Source organism: Caretta caretta, chromosome 10 (assembly GCF_965140235.1).
Source record: "Caretta caretta isolate rCarCar2 chromosome 10, rCarCar1.hap1, whole genome shotgun sequence".
In the NCBI taxonomy this organism is placed as follows: Eukaryota; Metazoa; Chordata; order Testudines; family Cheloniidae; genus Caretta; species Caretta caretta.
Window position 1 is genome coordinate 85,845,221 of NC_134215.1, and position 16,425 is coordinate 85,861,645.

The 16,425-nt window shown below is 41.7% G+C and overlaps 1 protein-coding gene across 2 annotated transcripts in view; it reads left to right on the forward strand.

Annotated features, from left to right (window-relative positions):
- The window catches only part of IQGAP1 (IQ motif containing GTPase activating protein 1), a 184,360-nt gene extending 169,234 nt beyond the window's left edge, over positions 1-15,126 (forward strand). For both annotated transcript variants that reach the window (XM_075133296.1, XM_048865968.2), the window contains exons 36-38: positions 790-912; positions 3,714-3,822; positions 12,282-15,126. In XM_075133296.1, coding sequence (XP_074989397.1) covers positions 790-912; positions 3,714-3,822; positions 12,282-12,395 — 346 coding nt within the window. In that variant the 3' untranslated portion in view covers positions 12,396-15,126. The remainder of the gene's footprint in view (positions 1-789; positions 913-3,713; positions 3,823-12,281) is intronic.
- The last annotated feature ends 1,299 nt before the right edge of the window (positions 15,127-16,425 follow it).

A 16,425-nucleotide genomic window follows, 5' to 3' on the forward strand; every position in this document is an offset into this window, starting at 1 on the left:
AGCTTCAACTTGCAGCCTTATGGAATTTGGTCTTTCTGTTACTTTGTGCTCCCCCTATCTGTTTGTTGTATCCTTGTGTTGTCTCTTATCTTATACATAGGTTGTAAGTGGTCAGGGCAAGAACTCTTTTTATTATGCTTGTACAGTGCGCAGCACACTGGGGCAGGAGCCTCTAAGCATCCGTTCACTGCCACTTGCTCCTGTCAGGCCTCTGAGATGAACTGGCAGTATCTTGTGGTTTATCCTCTGATAGTTCAGGTAATTCATAATTTTGGGTTCCTTCTGCACACTTTACTGCTTCTGGGTCCCCAGAGAGCAATGAACAGAAATAGTTCTTTCCAAATTTTTAACAGTGAGATTGAGTAATCATTGGAAATGCTTGCCAAAGAATGTGGTAAATTACTGTCCCTTGAAATGTTTAAATTAAAATTGGATATCTTTCTGAAAGAGATGCTGTTTTTCAACCATAAAGTATTGGGGTTGCTACAGAAATTACTGGGTGAGGTTATGCAGCCTCTGTTGTGCAAGAGGTCAGAGTAGATTGTAATGGGTGCAGTATATATACATGTGCACGTGCCCACACGTATATAAATAGACTATAAACATATGGGCTCTGCCTTAAATACCTTAAAATGTGTGAATATTCTGTATTTATAACAACTATTTGTGAGACAATACCAGTTTATTACTCATTTCCTGCCATTCACCCAGATCAGATCAAATTCTGTCATTGTTTGAAATCACTCTTATTGCCTCATTCAGCTAATTTCAGTATTTGTTTTTCCTCAGAGTCTCTAAGAAGCCACGGGAGATGAAAGGCAAAAAGAGTAAAAAGATTTCTCTGAAATATACAGCAGCCCGACTTCATGAGAAGGGAGTCCTGTTGGAGATTGAAGACCTGCAAGTAAACCAGTGAGTTTTAACCTTTAGGCCTAACGTCCAAAGATCTTTTCCCTAGCTGTGAATAGGGAAACAAGTGTTCCTAATTCCGTCATCTCCTGCTTGTTAAACACTTTTTCCAGGGCTTCAGTGTAGAGCAGTGGTTCTCTGCCTACAGGCTGCTTGCAGCCCAATCAGCACACAGCTGCGACCCATATGACATCCTCAGAGCCAGGTTATGGATGCAACCCCTGTAACACATAGAACGCTGCACGTGAGGCTCACAATGGTAAATAGGTTGAGAATCACTGGTGTAGAGCAACAAAATTCCATCTCTCAGCCAGTGAGTAGTTTCTGGGTTCCATCAGTCACCAAAACTGTTCTGTAGAGACTAGTCTGAAATAATGACAAACTGATGTCTGGTTGAGCTCCTGGAGCTGTGTAGTGTTTGTAGATTCATAGATTTTTAAGGCTGAAAGACCAATATGATCATATAGTCTGTCCTCCTGCATAGCACAGGTCAAAGAGTCAGCAATTTTTGCATCAAGCCCATCACTTTTGGTTGAGCTAGAGCATGTCTTTTAGAAAGACATCCTTTAAAGACTTCCAAGTGATGGAGAATCCATCTCATCCCGAGTAAAGTTTTTCCAATGAGTAATTACTGCATTGTTAAAAACTGTCACTTTATATCTAGTCTGAATTTGTCTATCTTCACCTTCCAATCATTGGGACTCATTATGCCTTTTTCTGATAAATTAAAGAACTGTCCACTGTCAGACTTCTTACATCCCCATATGTTCAATTTTATGGTATCCATACTGCATGTTGTCAGTATATGCCAGAGTATCCTATTCATCAGTACAGTGCAATTCTTACTACTTTCACATGGAACAAATATGGGATCCAGCAGGTATGTAGACCATATTATGTTTTTATTACAATTGAAAAGTTTCTAAGGTTGCTGTGCTATGTGTGATCTATCCATAGTCCCATTAGGTGCATAGTGTGTGGGGATACAGAGTCAGAGTAAATGTTTTCTGAAACTTTCATTCCAAATGTCCTAACTTTCATGTATTTTGATTTCTTTTAAAACTGCAGCTTTTCTAATATGGGGTTTTAATGGATATTTCCAATCTTAACTCTAACATAAAGATTTTTTTTTCTGGGAAATGAAAGCAAAATTGGACAATACGCCAGAAAATATGCGGAATGGAACCAACCCTTCACTGACGGGTGTTGGGGAAAGAACAGATTAGATAACCTAATCTGTTTTTTTCCATTTCTCAGTTCTATGAAAAACAGCAACCAAGATTGTCTGATAAGATTTTTTTTTGGGGGGGGGGGGGAAATTCCCCCTCATGGTCCTCCACCTCTCCCCTCAACCCCCAGAGCCATCTATCTGCATCTACCACAATCAGACTACAAAACCTTCCTCATCAAAGTTGGGTTAGGGTCAAACAGGGCCTATGTCCCCCAAAATTTCATGGCCTCCCAGGAAAACACCACCTTCTTAGTCACCTAAATACACTATTGGCTTACAGAGGTCACCCCTGAGCCCTTAATAATTCTCAAAATGTAACTGTAAACAGAGAATCATCTTTAAGTGGGTCTGTTTCTAGTGGGGTCTCGGGGATCATTTTGTGGTCCTATGCTATTTAACGTTTTTATCAGTGACCTGGAAGAAAACAAAATCATCACTGATATAGTTTGAAGATGACACAAATATTGAGAGAGTGGTAAACAATGAAGAGGACAGGTCACAGATTTAAAGTGATCCAGATAACTTGGTAAGCTGGGCATAAGCAAACAGTATGTGTTTTAATACAGCTGAATGTTAAATTAAGAAAAAAAATGTAGGCCATACTCACAGAACGGGGGGCATGATCCTGGGAATCAGTGACTCTAAAAAAGACTTGGGGTCATGACGAATAATCAGCTGAGCATGAGCTCCCAGTACAACACAGTGGTCCAAAGAGCAATGCAACCCTTAGATGCATAAACAGGATAAATCTCAAGTAGGAGTAAAGAGGTTATGTTACCTCTGTATTTGGCACTGGTGCAACCACTGCTAGAATACTGTGTCTAGTTCCGGAGTCCACAGTTCAAGAAAAAGATTGCTAAATTGGAGAGGGTCCAGAGAAGAGCTATGAGAATAGTTAAAGGATTGGAAAATATGCCTGATATAGTGACAGACTCAAGAAGATCAATCTATTTAGCTTAACAAAGGGAAGGTTAAAAGGTGACTTGAGCTCAGCCTGTAAGTACCTAGATCGGGAATAAATATTTGACAGTAGGCTCTTTGGTCCAGCTGTCTAAGATAAGACAAGATCCAAGGGTGTAAGCTGAAGCTAGACAAGTTCAGACTAGAAATAAAGTGTAAATTTTTCGTAGTGAGGGTAGTTAACCATTGAAACGGTTTACCAAGGATTGTGGTGGATTCTCCATCACTGGCAATTTTTAAATCCAGATTGGATGTTTTTCCAAAAGATCTACTTTAGTTCAGAAAGGAATTATTTCAAGGATGTTATATGGCCTGTGTTATGCAAGAGGTCAAACCAGATGATCCCAATGACCCCTTCTGGCCTTAGAATCTAAGAGGCTTCCTCTCAATGAGGCAGCCTACCTCACCTCAGCAGGAAGCTGGTTTGCCGAGAGTTGTACGCTGTACCGCTGCCTACTGCTCTGCGTTTGTCTCTCCCTCTCTACTGAGTTTGAGATTCCTTATTCACACTACTTGCAAGGATCACTGTGTTAATATAGTCCTCCACTACCCCTTCTTCATTAGAAATTGTATGTTAAATAATACATTTATTTTTATTTGCCAACCTTCATAGGTTTAAAAATGTGATATTTGAAATCAACCCAACAGAGGAAGTAGGAGACTTTGAGGTCAAAGCAAAATTCATGGGCGTTCAGATGGAAACATTCATGTTACATTATCAGGTAAGGACCCTCCTATTTAATGCTGAAAACCTGTGGTGTACAACCTATGTAGACTGCCTTTGGCCACCAAAATCTTTCATGTAGACTTCTCATAGTCACTTTCTGTTAAGCTAAGATTTCATAAATAAATATTTGTATTCATTATGCTTCAGAGAGAATTAACAGAACAGATAATCTTCAAGTGATCCATCCCCTGTTGCCTATTCCCAGTTTCTGGCAAAACTGAGGCTAGGGACACCATTGATGGACCTTGTGACGGGTTGGACCCCCCTTTTGGGTGGGATCCCATCAAGCCTACCCGTCCTACTAGCCTGGGTTTCCCTTACTCTGTGCTGCTATGACAGGCTCTCAAGCCTCTTTTCAGCACACACACAGGCAGGGATACACCCAGCTGTAGAATCATACAGAGTCTGCAATTAGCTGTCTGTGGGAGGACTCAGCTAGGGGAATGCCCAGCTCTCCCATGCACACACCCTCTGGAGTGTAAACCCAAAATTATATTGTCTTGCACTGTACAGAGAACTATATAGCATGCTCATAAAAATCACCCCCTCCCTCAATGTGGCGGGAGATATGTACAGCTCCTTTCCACACCAGGGCATGTATGAATTGCACAATCTGGGTTTTGGAATAAACAAAAAATAAGTTTATTAACTACAAAAGGTAAATTGTAAGTGATTATAAGGGATAGCAAACAACAAAGCAGATTACTGAGCAGATAAAACAAAACACGCAACCTAAGCTTAATTCACTAAAGAAACACATTACGAAAAGAAAAGGAGTACTAGTGGCACCTTAGAGACTAACCAGTTTATTTGAGCATAAGCTTTCGTTTCACAAAAGCTTATGCTCAAATAAATTGGTTAGTCTCTAAGGTGCCACTAGTACTCCTTTTCTTTTCTCGAATACAGACTAACATGGCTGCTACTCTGAAACATTACAAATAGTAATTTCTCACCCTAAATGTTGTTTTAGGCAGGTTGCAGAGTTTTTGCAGCTTAGATTTCCAGTTATTTCTTTTCACAGACTATACTCCTGTCTCAGCCTGGACTCAGCCCTTGCCTTTCCCCAGCTTCGCTCCTTTGTTTCTTCAGGTGCTTTCAGGAGTCCTCCTTCTTGAGCTGGGAGGCAATGGAGAAGAGCCAGATTAACTCCCTTCCCAGCCTTAAATAGGATTTACATAAGGCGGGAATCCTTTGTTTCCATTGGAAAAGTACCAGCAGTGTCCAAGGTGGTATTCTGTACCAGGTGACATTATCACATGACCTTGCAGTGTTAAAGCCACCATGAGACAAAGTTTATTTGTAACGTCCACAGGAAGGACCTCCAGGAAGATGAGAGATCAGCATCTTCAAAGACCCATTCTGTTGTCTTTCCTAATGGCCCATTCAGGCTGAATGCCATACTGTCCAGTGGGCATTCCCCAAGTACACACACAGTTGTAATTGTTAGATTGTCAATATTCCTAACTTCAGATACAGAGCTGACACATGCATACAAATAGGATAACCACATTCAGCAAATCATAATCTTTTCAATGATACCTCACATGACCCATCTCGCATAAAACATGTCTTATTTATGCCATATTCATATTACAACAATATTTTTATGAAGAATATGAGTGTGGCGTCACAAACCTATCCTCCATGAATTTAAATAGTTCTTTTTTTAACCCTGTTACAGTCTTGGCCTTCACAACATCCTCTGGCAAAGAGTTGCACAGGTTTATTGTGCACTGTGTGACGAAATACTTCCTTTTGTTTGTTTTAAACCTGCTGCCTGTTAATTTCACTTGGTGATCCCTAGTTCTTGTGTTCTGAGAAGGAGTAAATAACATGTCCTTATTTACTTTCTCCACACCTGTCATGATTTTATAGACCTCTATTATATCCCACCATAGTTGTCTCTTTTCCAAGCTCAAAAGTCCCAGTCTTGTTAATCTCTCCTCATATGGAAGCCGTTCCATACCCCTAATCATTTTTGTTGCCCTTTTCTGAATCTTTTCTAATGCCAATATATCTTTTTTGAGACAGGGTGACCACATCTGCACACAGTATTCAGGATGTGGGCGTACCATGGATTTATATAGAGGCATATGATATTTTCTGTCTTATTATCTATCCCTTTCCTAATGATTCCTAACATTCTGTTAGCAAGAATGTCCACACCAGCGCTAAGTCAGCAGGAGATGCTCTCCTGAGTTCATAGCTTCCACATCTCACTGAGGTGGAATAATTATGCCGATGGGAGAGCACTCTTCCGTCAGCATAGCGCATCTTCACCAGATGCGCTGATGCAGCTGCACCTATGTATCATGGTAGTGTAGACTAGCCCTCAAATTACGGCTCATGGAGTTGGCCCTTCAACCCCTGGAATCCCAGTGGGAGCTCTTGCTGCAACCCTCTACTTCGAAGGGAGATGAGCCCAGAGAGATGAGCCACTCACACAAGGCCTCTAAGAAAAGGTCTGTGAGTCCGTGTAGCGAGCCCAGATCAAGCCAAAAACAATCTCTGGCTCCATCAGTATCATCAGTACTGATGGCAATGAAGGCGTCTAAAACTGGTACCCAGGGCGTGCACAGTACCAAACTGACAGGGCAAGTCAGACTACCCAAAGACCCGAAGGGCACACGCAAAGAAACACCAGTACCACAGGGGCATGAAAAACATAGAAGATCCACTCCAGGGAAGGCTCTCAGTATGGACATCTGCACCGGTACCAATTCTGGTGCACCTGGCACCAACAGACCTCGCGGCCAGATCCGCATGTCTGACTCATTCAGTGCAAGCCTCTGAGCACCGACAACCACTGCCAGTACTGACGTCATCTGCACTGCCAGATTTCCGGTGCGTGACAGATCTTTCGGTATCCAACGCACCAGACTCGCCCCTTCTCAGTACTGGGGCACTGGTACCAAGTTCATCCAGAGCCCGAGACTGGAATTTCTCTTTTCCCACCTGCCTCCCAAATCTATCATTGTGGACACAGTTAACTCTAATGGCCACCAGCACCAGTTCAGATCCACCCCTTATGACCGGGACTGGATATGTTTGGATCTGTTCAGCAGGAAAGCATTTTCATAAGCCACCCTCCAGTTCTGCGTAGCAAACTACCAAGTCTTGTTGGCAAAATATGACTACCAAAATTACATGAAACTCGGTTCCTTTATTAAGCAACTGTCTGATTCTCACAAGGAACAATTCAAGGCAGTAGTCAACAAGGGCTAACTGGTGGCAAAGACGTCCCTCCAAATTGCATCTAGCATAGATGACATGGCAGCATGCTTGATTTCCACGGCCATTGTGATGAGACGGGCTTCATAGCTTCACTTAGCTGGCTTCCTTAAAGAGATCAAAACTATGGTGGAAGACCTTCCTTTTGAAGGGACAAAGTTATTTGCTGAGAAGACTGATGCATTGATTCACACATTGAAAGAATCTAGGGCAACTCTTTGGTCCCTTGGGATCTATTCTCCTGCCTACAAAAGAAAGAACAGCCTTCAGCCACCATTTAAGCCCTGCTCATCACAATACACATCTCAGTACTCGTCACAGAGATCTTATGGGACACAGAGGAAGAAGCCTACGTTCCACAGGCGAAAGTACTGGGGATATCAATCAACTTTCTTTCAGCCCTCCACTTTGAAACGGCAATTTTGACGGGTTGGTCAAGGTGCCTGTAGAACATTCTCACCATCTCATGCTGTAAAACCTCACCTATCCCTTCGGCAACCATCTTACCCCTTTCCACAACACGTGGGAACAGATAACCTCCAACAAGTGGCTGCTGGAGATCATTTGGGATGGTTATGCCATCCATTTCTCCTCCCTCCCAAACACCCTTCCCCATCCCTCTTCAGGGACCTTTCTCATGAGAGTCTATGTCAGGAGGCAAACCATCTCCCCAGCATAGAAGCCGTAAAGCCTGTGTCCATACATCTAAGAGGTAAAGGCTTCTACTCTCGCTACTTTGTAATTCCAAAGAAGAAGGGAGGTTGGAGTCCCATGCTGGACCTGAGAGCGCTCAACAGATATATCAAAGTGCAGAAGTTCAAGGTGGTCACTCTATCAATGATTTTTCCAGCACTAAAGAAAGGAAATTGATTCTCGGCCCTCAACCTCCAAGATACATATTTCCACATTTCCATCATACCAAGTCAGAGACATTACCTGAGATTCACACTAGGCCAAGACCACTGCCAGTGCAGAGTACTCCCCTTCGGCCCCCAGGGTATTTTCCAAGTAGTGACAGGCCACTTACGGTTTCAGAGTGTCATAATTTATCCTTACCTGGACAACTGCCTTCTCAGGGCATATTCTTTCACCAAAGCCCAGTGAGTCACCCAGACTACACTGAATCTGTTCCAGAATCTGGGCCTACAAATCAACACACAAAAATCAACATCAACACCTGTGTAAAGACTAGAATTCAGAGACACTCCTCCCAAGTCACAGATTCCTCAGTCTTTCAACACTGGTAGAGACAATTCAATCCAGCCCCCAGATTTCAGCCAGACACCACCTCCACCTTCTAGAGCACATGGTCATGGGCACATCGGTCCTAGCTTGTGCCAAACTATTCATGAGATGCTTCCAAGCCTAGTTCAATTCATTTTACAGGCCAAACAGAGACAGCATAGACAAATTATTATTGATGCCCACCAAGGTCAAGGAATCCTTAGATTGGTGGAAAGACCCAATGAATGTATGTACCGCAGTCCCATTTGTTCAGCCTCCCCTATTGTTACCCCTGAGTGCCAATGTATAGGATGGGGTGCACATCTCAACGGTCTGCACATACCTTTGCAGAACATTATTGCATCCTCAGGGAGGGACTCGGCTGCAGAGCCAGATTTGGTGCCACAGAGCTATCCTCTATAATGGATTTGACTCCAAAGCCCCAGCCTCCTAGTGGTGGGTACTGCTCGGGAATTACCTACAGTGAAGCACCCATTGGGACACTACTCGAAGAAGAAAAAAGAATGTACTTACCTTGTGCAGTAACAATGGTTCTTCAAGATGTGTCCCTCTATTGGTGCTCCATGACCCACTCTCCTCCCTTCTACTTCGGAGTTCTAGTAATTGACTCTGCAGTAGAGAAAGAACTGAGGAGGGATTGCCCATGCACATTGGCTAGCCTCGTGGCAGGTGAGGAGCAGTGCATGCATGGGTGGGATGGTCTGCTATCAGAATTCTCCGATCAGCAGTGCAGGGACGCACACACCTACAGTGAAGCACCCATAGGGGGACACATCTTGAAGAACCATAGTTACTACACAAGGTGAGTAATTTCTTCTTGTTTTCACTTGAACCTAAGGATAAAATTTAGGATTAATTAATTTACAATGTTCTGATCTGTGTTTAGTCAAGGAAAAGTCTTACATTTCTGTAATACCTGCCATGTGACAGCTATCTGGATTTATATAAGAGCACTGAAATGTGTGCATAATTTCTAGGAAATACTGATTTGCAAATAGATCATTGTTATAAAAATAGTCCTTCAATAACTGACCATATGGATCCTCACGCTTTAGCCTAAACTCACAATCTTCTAGTGGTCTTCAGTGGTCTCAGTTGCCCTTCATTTACTTTTGACCATGAAAGTTGCAGTGAGTTTGGAGCTCATTCAGTGTCCTCAATATTTCCCTCATCAGTTATTGGTTTTTCATTTTTCTTCCCCTTTTGTGTGTCTTCTTGTGCGTTTAGTTAGTCAGCTTTTTTATTTTAATTGATGTTGATGCCAGTGCAGGCAGCCTGCAGGTCCCACTCCTCATGAGCAGCTTTGTTTTTCCTGAACATCAGTCCTAGGATGCAGTTTCTCTTAGTGTCTTTTGGCCCAACAGACAGCATAACTGGGGCAACGGAGAACTCCAGCTTTATGAACTATGCTTCATGCAATGCTGTGATACCCATTGCAGCCTCTCATTTTTGGGTGCCTCTGGGAGAAGGTCAGAATTAGTGTGAGTTCACTCTTCAAAGAAAAGAACAGCTATTTCAAACCCCTACTAGCAGGGGAGGCTTCTTCAGGCCCAGTCACCTGAGTCTAGTACCATTAGCATTGAGAGACACTGTGGCTCTGACTTGACAGGGTGGTTTTATGACCAACATGATGAACGGCGTCAAGGTCATTCGTCTCATCTGATCAACTGAGTTGGATACCAATCATCCACCATTGTCAATGTTGAGGGGTGTCTTGATTTCAAAGACCTAATCACTGTAAGTGACTTTAGGTCCAGCAAAAGTGGCACTGAAGTTCCCAATGTCACCTGAGCCAATGAGGAACATTAAGTTATATGTCATGAGCGCCTCGGAGCTGAGCCTTTCTGAGTGGTCTTGGGACTCTCTGTTGGCTTCCCTTGCCTCTGGGCTGGAGAAAGATGGAGAAACAACATTGTAGTCTCCTTGCTCCCATTCAACCTCAGTGAAGGTGAGGAAGTATAGTACTGTGTCACAGGGTGGCTGGCTGGCTCCTGTGACTGAAGTAGGTCCAGCTCCAGTGCCATAGGAGATGGTCCCAGTTAAAGGGGTGGTGTCAAATTTGTAAAAGGTGAGCTGAGGAGCAGTTTTGTTTACTTTGCTTAAAGTTTGGGCAATAAACCTGCCTAAGGGAGACTGAGAGTGTGACAGCTTGTCTTTAGCAAGCTCTGCCTCATCACTAGGGCCCTACCAAATTCATTGTCGTGAAAAACGTATCATGGGCCATGAAATCTGGTCTTCATACTATACAGATTTCACGGGTGAGACCAGCGTTTCTCAAAATGGACTGTGAATTTGGTAGGGCCCTACTTATCACACACTATCAGTCGCCCAGAAAATCTTCAATACTGAGAGAGACTGGCACAGGGGGATGCCTTATTGTCTATCCATTCAGTATCTACCTCCTCAGAGCTATCTGACACTGGAAAGGTGTCATTGTAGCAGTCTTGCCTCCATTGATAATGAAACTGGTTCAGTCTTCTTCATTTGATACTAGCTGGGAGCTTTTCCTGTTGTTCTGCTTTAAATTTCAGTGCCTAAGTCACCTCAGTGGGAGCTGTGGCTGCTTAACTTCTTTGAAAATCAGGCCATATATTTTATGGCTGTGAAATATGATTAAATGATGGAAGGAAGGACTCTATCTAAGGGTTATGGAGATTGTATGGTAATCACATGAACGAAGAGCCTGGAAATGACTGTTTAGATTTGGATTGTTGTGGTCTTTTTAGATATTTGAAACAGAGGTGAGAGCTAAGGAGAGTTTTCATTTAAATTTTCCTATTAATACAAAAAATCATAAAACTAATATAATCAGAACTAAAACAACGAGGAGTCCTTGTGGCACCTTAGAGACTAACAAATTTGTTTGGGCATAAGCTTTCATGGGCTAGGATCCACTTTATCAGATGCATGGAGTGGAAAATACAGTAGCGTGTGTGTGTGTGTGTATATACACACACACATAGTACATGAAAAGATGGGAGTTGCCTTACCAAAGGGGGGGGTCAGTCTAACGGGGCAATTCAATTAACAGTAGAATACCAAGGGAGGAAAAATCACTTTTGTAGTGGTAATGAGGGTGGCCCATTTCAAACAGTTGACAAGAAGGTGTGAGTAACAGTAGGGGGAAATTAGTATGGTAAAATTAGTTTTTGTAATGACCCATCCACTCCCAGTCTCTATTCAGGCCTAATTCGATGGTGTCCAGTTTGCAAATTAATTCCAGTTCTGCAGTTTCACGTAAGAGTCTGTTTTTGAAGTTTTTTTGTTGAAGAATTGCCACTTCTAAGTTTGTTAGTGAGTGACCAGGGAGATTGAAGTGTTCTCTGACTGGTTTTTGAATGTTATAATTCCTGATGTCAAGATTTGTGTCCATTTATTCTTTTGCATAGACTGTCCAGTTTGGCCAATGTACATGGCAGAGGGGCATTGCTGGCACATGATGGCATGTATCACATTGGTAGATGTGCAGGTGAACGAGCCCCTGATGATCTGGCTGATGTGGTTAGGTCCTATGATGGTGTCCCTTGAATAGATATGAGGACAGAGTTGGTACCGGGGTTTGTTGCAGGGTTTGGTTCCTGGGTTAGTGTTTTTGTTGTATGGTGCGTAGTTGCTGGTGAGTATTTGCTTCAGGTTGGGGGACTGTCTGTAAGCGAGGGCTGGCCTGTTTCCCAAGGCCTGTGAGAGGAAAGGATCGTCCTTCAGGATAGGTTGTAGATCCTTGACTCCTTGTTGTTTTTGCTGATACAGACTAACACGGCTACCACTCTGAAAATAATCCAAACTGTCTATTAATAGAATATTTTTCATACTTTCCAGGTCGAATCAATGGGTCTTTAAGGTATATGCTTATATGTCATAGACTCTCACTAGATATTAATTCTTCAGAAACCTTCTTTGCACTAGTGTCTTGTAACTTATCCCTTTCCCATTCAGCCTCTATGGATTTCTCACTAATCAACATGTTCTCTTTGACAGGATCTTTTGCAGCTGCAGTATGAAGGTGTTGCTGTCATGAAGTTGTTTGACAGAGCAAAAGTCAACGTCAACCTCCTGATCTTTCTTCTGAACAAGAAGTTCTATGGGAAATAATTGCTATCTCCCAGAGGAGCTATGAAAACGGAGGTTAATGGAAAAACTGCATCTTTGTTTCTTAATGTCCCCTTTCCCCTGTCAGAACCAAGGACACCTATATATTGATGTACCTCCCTCTGCCCAAACTACAAGTATATTACTTCATGGTGAAGGACTAGACTGTCAGTGAATTAATAATTCTGACTGAGTCCACAGGGACTCTATCTGTCTTACTGCTATGATCTTATTTTCTATGACTTTTCAGATTCCTTGAGAAACATTTAGTTTAGATGTTTTCCATGTATTATTACAATGGCATTGGGGATTAAACAGTTGTTAGAATATATTTTGGGTTTCTGGGTGTGTTCTTTGCCTAAACGTTTGGATGGTGGGGCTTGAATTCTTGTTACTTGTTGTAGAAGAAGAAAGCTAGCACTGCAGAGCAACCAGGTCTGCCTCTGTATCTAGAAGCAGAACAGGATTTCAGATCATATTTAGACTCCCTCTCTAAAATTCTAAGAAAACACAATAGGACATCAACTTAGAGAAATATTTGCTCTGTGCCATAGCATGGAGAAATTGGAAAATTTTTAACCAGCTGATTCTGTCCATAGCAGTGTCCATTACCGAAGGCTCACTACCAGGATGACTGAACTGTTTATAGATTTGATTTGAAAGACCTAAACTTGAGTTCTATTTTAGCATGTTATTCGATGTATGTATGTAGCTCTGTCCCCAAGCAATGGGGAGAAGAAAAGATTTTGTCACAGAACTGAGTCAAATTAAAAGTGGTCAATGGCCAGCTTGCGGTGGTGGTGACTATTAGCTGCATGGGACTATGCAGCAGAGTCCTAGATGGCTTTCAGTGACGTAAGTGATGCTGAATTATTACTATACATACATTATTGTAGCCATGTAGAAGATCTTTAATGATCCAATTTTTTTTTTCAATATTTGTTTCTCTTAAAGACCCCTTACTAATATACAGATTGTCCCGGTAGTAGAGGAAATGAGGAATGTGTGTGCTAATGCCTAAAGATGAAAAGCGGCCTTTTATTGGGGGTGGAGGAGAGAGATTTTTGAATCAGTTGAGAAAAGTTTATTTTACAGGTTTCAGAGGAACAGCCGTGTTAGTCTGTATCTCTAAGGTGCCACAAGTACTCCTTTTCTTTTTGTTTATTTTACAGTTTCGCTTCAGAAGCCTTTAGAACATTACAGAAAAACTTTCGAAGTTAGCTTAGTGCTTCACATATCTGTAACTGATGCCATTAAACACTATGATCTACCTGCAGACTTGCCAAAGGGAATTTACTCTGCCTTAAATAGTCTGAGCTGTTAAATTATTTACATTTTACCAAATGTACCTGAGCAAATGACTCCCCGTTTCCTTTACTACTTAGATATTCACTCATTATTATGGTGGTGCCTGTTATATTGCTACTATACCTTACAGAAATGCAAAACGACCGTTATGAACTCTGATATTCACTAACTTACTTTTAGCCTGAAACAAACTTTTGTTGCCCAAGTTATCTGCTCCAGACAAAAATGTCTTTTTTTTTTAATAATTTTAAAATTTGTTTGACTGTTTTATGTTCCCAGAGTACAGGATAGAATAATGTCTCTCTGTTCTTAGACACACACACATACGCCGTATGTTTATTTCAAATAATTTAGTTTTATAATTTAATCATAGTCTGCCATTTTAGTGTTTTTTAAATGAAACCAGTTACTGATGTTTGAAAACTCTCTGCCTGCCTTGGGAGTCAGTTGTTTCCCATAGTCTTTTTAAGAGGCTAATCCTATGTGGCTCTACCTTGTAACAATCCCTGTCATGCAAACAGTAACAAACTGATTTTATCTTGGTCCATGCAGGATTAGCATAATAAAAAGAACAATGACGCAACTTTCCTTTTGGATGTAAAACTGACCACAGCCAGGAAGTTCCAAATAGGGGAAATTCTGCTGTCAGAGCGGAGAACCTCAAAATAGGAATTCTATGCCCCGATCCCAAAATAGCATCAGGACAGGGACAGGATAAAAGTCTTGACTTGCATCTACCTGTCTCTTTTCAATGTGAGTTCCCACTGCTGTTTAACTGAAGCGTTTTAAATCTAACTATCATTTTTTAGTTAGGGATAGTGACAATAGGACATTCTCAAATTATTCTTCAGGGGAATAAAACAGCACCCTGACATGTTCAACAAAAGGGATTAAATTTTCTCCATTTAAAAAGGGCTACTGTCCCAGAAGTCTGCATGGCTGCCTCCTCACCGTAACCCAGTCTAAATTCAAGAAATAGCTAATGAGACTAATAGTTAGTGAGGCTGTTCTAATAAAATTTAAATATGAGGAGAAGATATTTGGAATATTTATAAGAACAGCCAATACCTATTTCAAAACAGTTTTGGTGCAAATTGACAAGACAACTAGGTAGTAAAAGAGTGAACCCATTTTATGGGAACAGGTGTACCAATTTTAGTTAAATAACAGTGTGTAACTTTGGTAGGAGTTTTTAAAGAATGGAGACGCTGGCAGAAAGATCCAGTTTCAGCACTGAAATTTTGTAATTTGTTACTTTATTTATTGGTGTCCTAGCTTTCCCTTTTCTCTTCCCTCTCCCCTCCCGCACAATCATTTTATTTATCTTGGGCTTAAATTCCTTTCAAATAACTAGATGGCTTAGCCTATTGTTTGCACATAAAATGTCTTTGTATTTCTCATCTAAATAAAAGATCATTTGTTCACATCTCAGTGTTTGAATCTGTTTGAGACCAGCTTTAATTTGTGTGTCAATTTGTTAAACCCAGCACTTTGCTTTTTAGTGAAAACTTCTAATCACAGGACCACAACAGCATATACACATACAGACATTTTCTGCATTTCTCAGATGTCAGTCACTTAGGAACAAGACTATCATCTCACCCCATTATAATGTGTCAGACCTGCACATGCCTCTCAGCTTCTGATTCAGTTTCCTAGTTACACTGCATTTCATGCACTCCAATTTAAAAAGTGCTATCAAACTCCGTTTCCATCATTTCCATAGGAAAGGCAGAACCACAGTCTTTAGGTTCCTAGGGAATCCATGGCTTCAGAGCTACTTTGGAACCAGCAACTCTGGAACTTCTCAACCCAGCAGTCTTCTCAGTCTGCCGTCCAGGCTCAGTCACAGAACCCTTGTGTGCCTGGCTGAACTCCAAATAATCAGGATATTTAAACTTCACTGACTGGACAATCCCCAGTGCAAATGCTGACCCTAGCCAATTCCCCAAGTGTTTAGAGAGCATTTTCTGGGTACATGTTAAGATTAGCCAACCTAACTGGGAATGCAGTGGTCACAGGCACCTTATAAAATGGGTGTGCTGTGCCCTTTGAGGTTACAAGAAATATCTAATGCAAAGGTGTTAAGATGTTTCAATTAACTTATATTTTACTGTTATAGCACTAAATGACAGAATTTTGATTTGCAGTTGTAGTTGGAAAAGAGCCTGAGACATAAGCCTTTGTATCAGAGGCCTGGTATGAGGCATGAGGCCTGGGCTAAAGTAGTTGTCAAAGCTTTACTGATATAAACCAAAGACAAGCTGTGACCAACAGGAAGGACCTGCTCACAGAATCTGGCAAGAACAGGGCTGATATTGTAGAAACACACATTCCTAAGAAGTGCTTGGCATAGAGTACTCACGTAAACACATCCCGATACCAAGGATGGTACAAAAACATCCCCTAAGGATAACAGGAACATACTGACCCCTCCTAAAAGATAATGTCAGGATGACAGTATGTAATAAAGAAATTTTGATCGAACCAACATGTACAAGGTGATGGGTGTTAAGTAGCCATGTCGGGATGCAATAACTAATTATGGCAGAGGGGCAGTACATAATTTGTTTGTATCAGGGTATAAAGATGTATTTCAGAGGGAGTGTCTTTGTCTAGCCTAGGGAGGAGTGGAAAGTCCTCCCATTCACTGAGCTGGTCCATTGTTACGGGCAAAAACGAATTAGTGGTCCGGTAGAGTCTGCAGGATACTAGTACCGTGTTT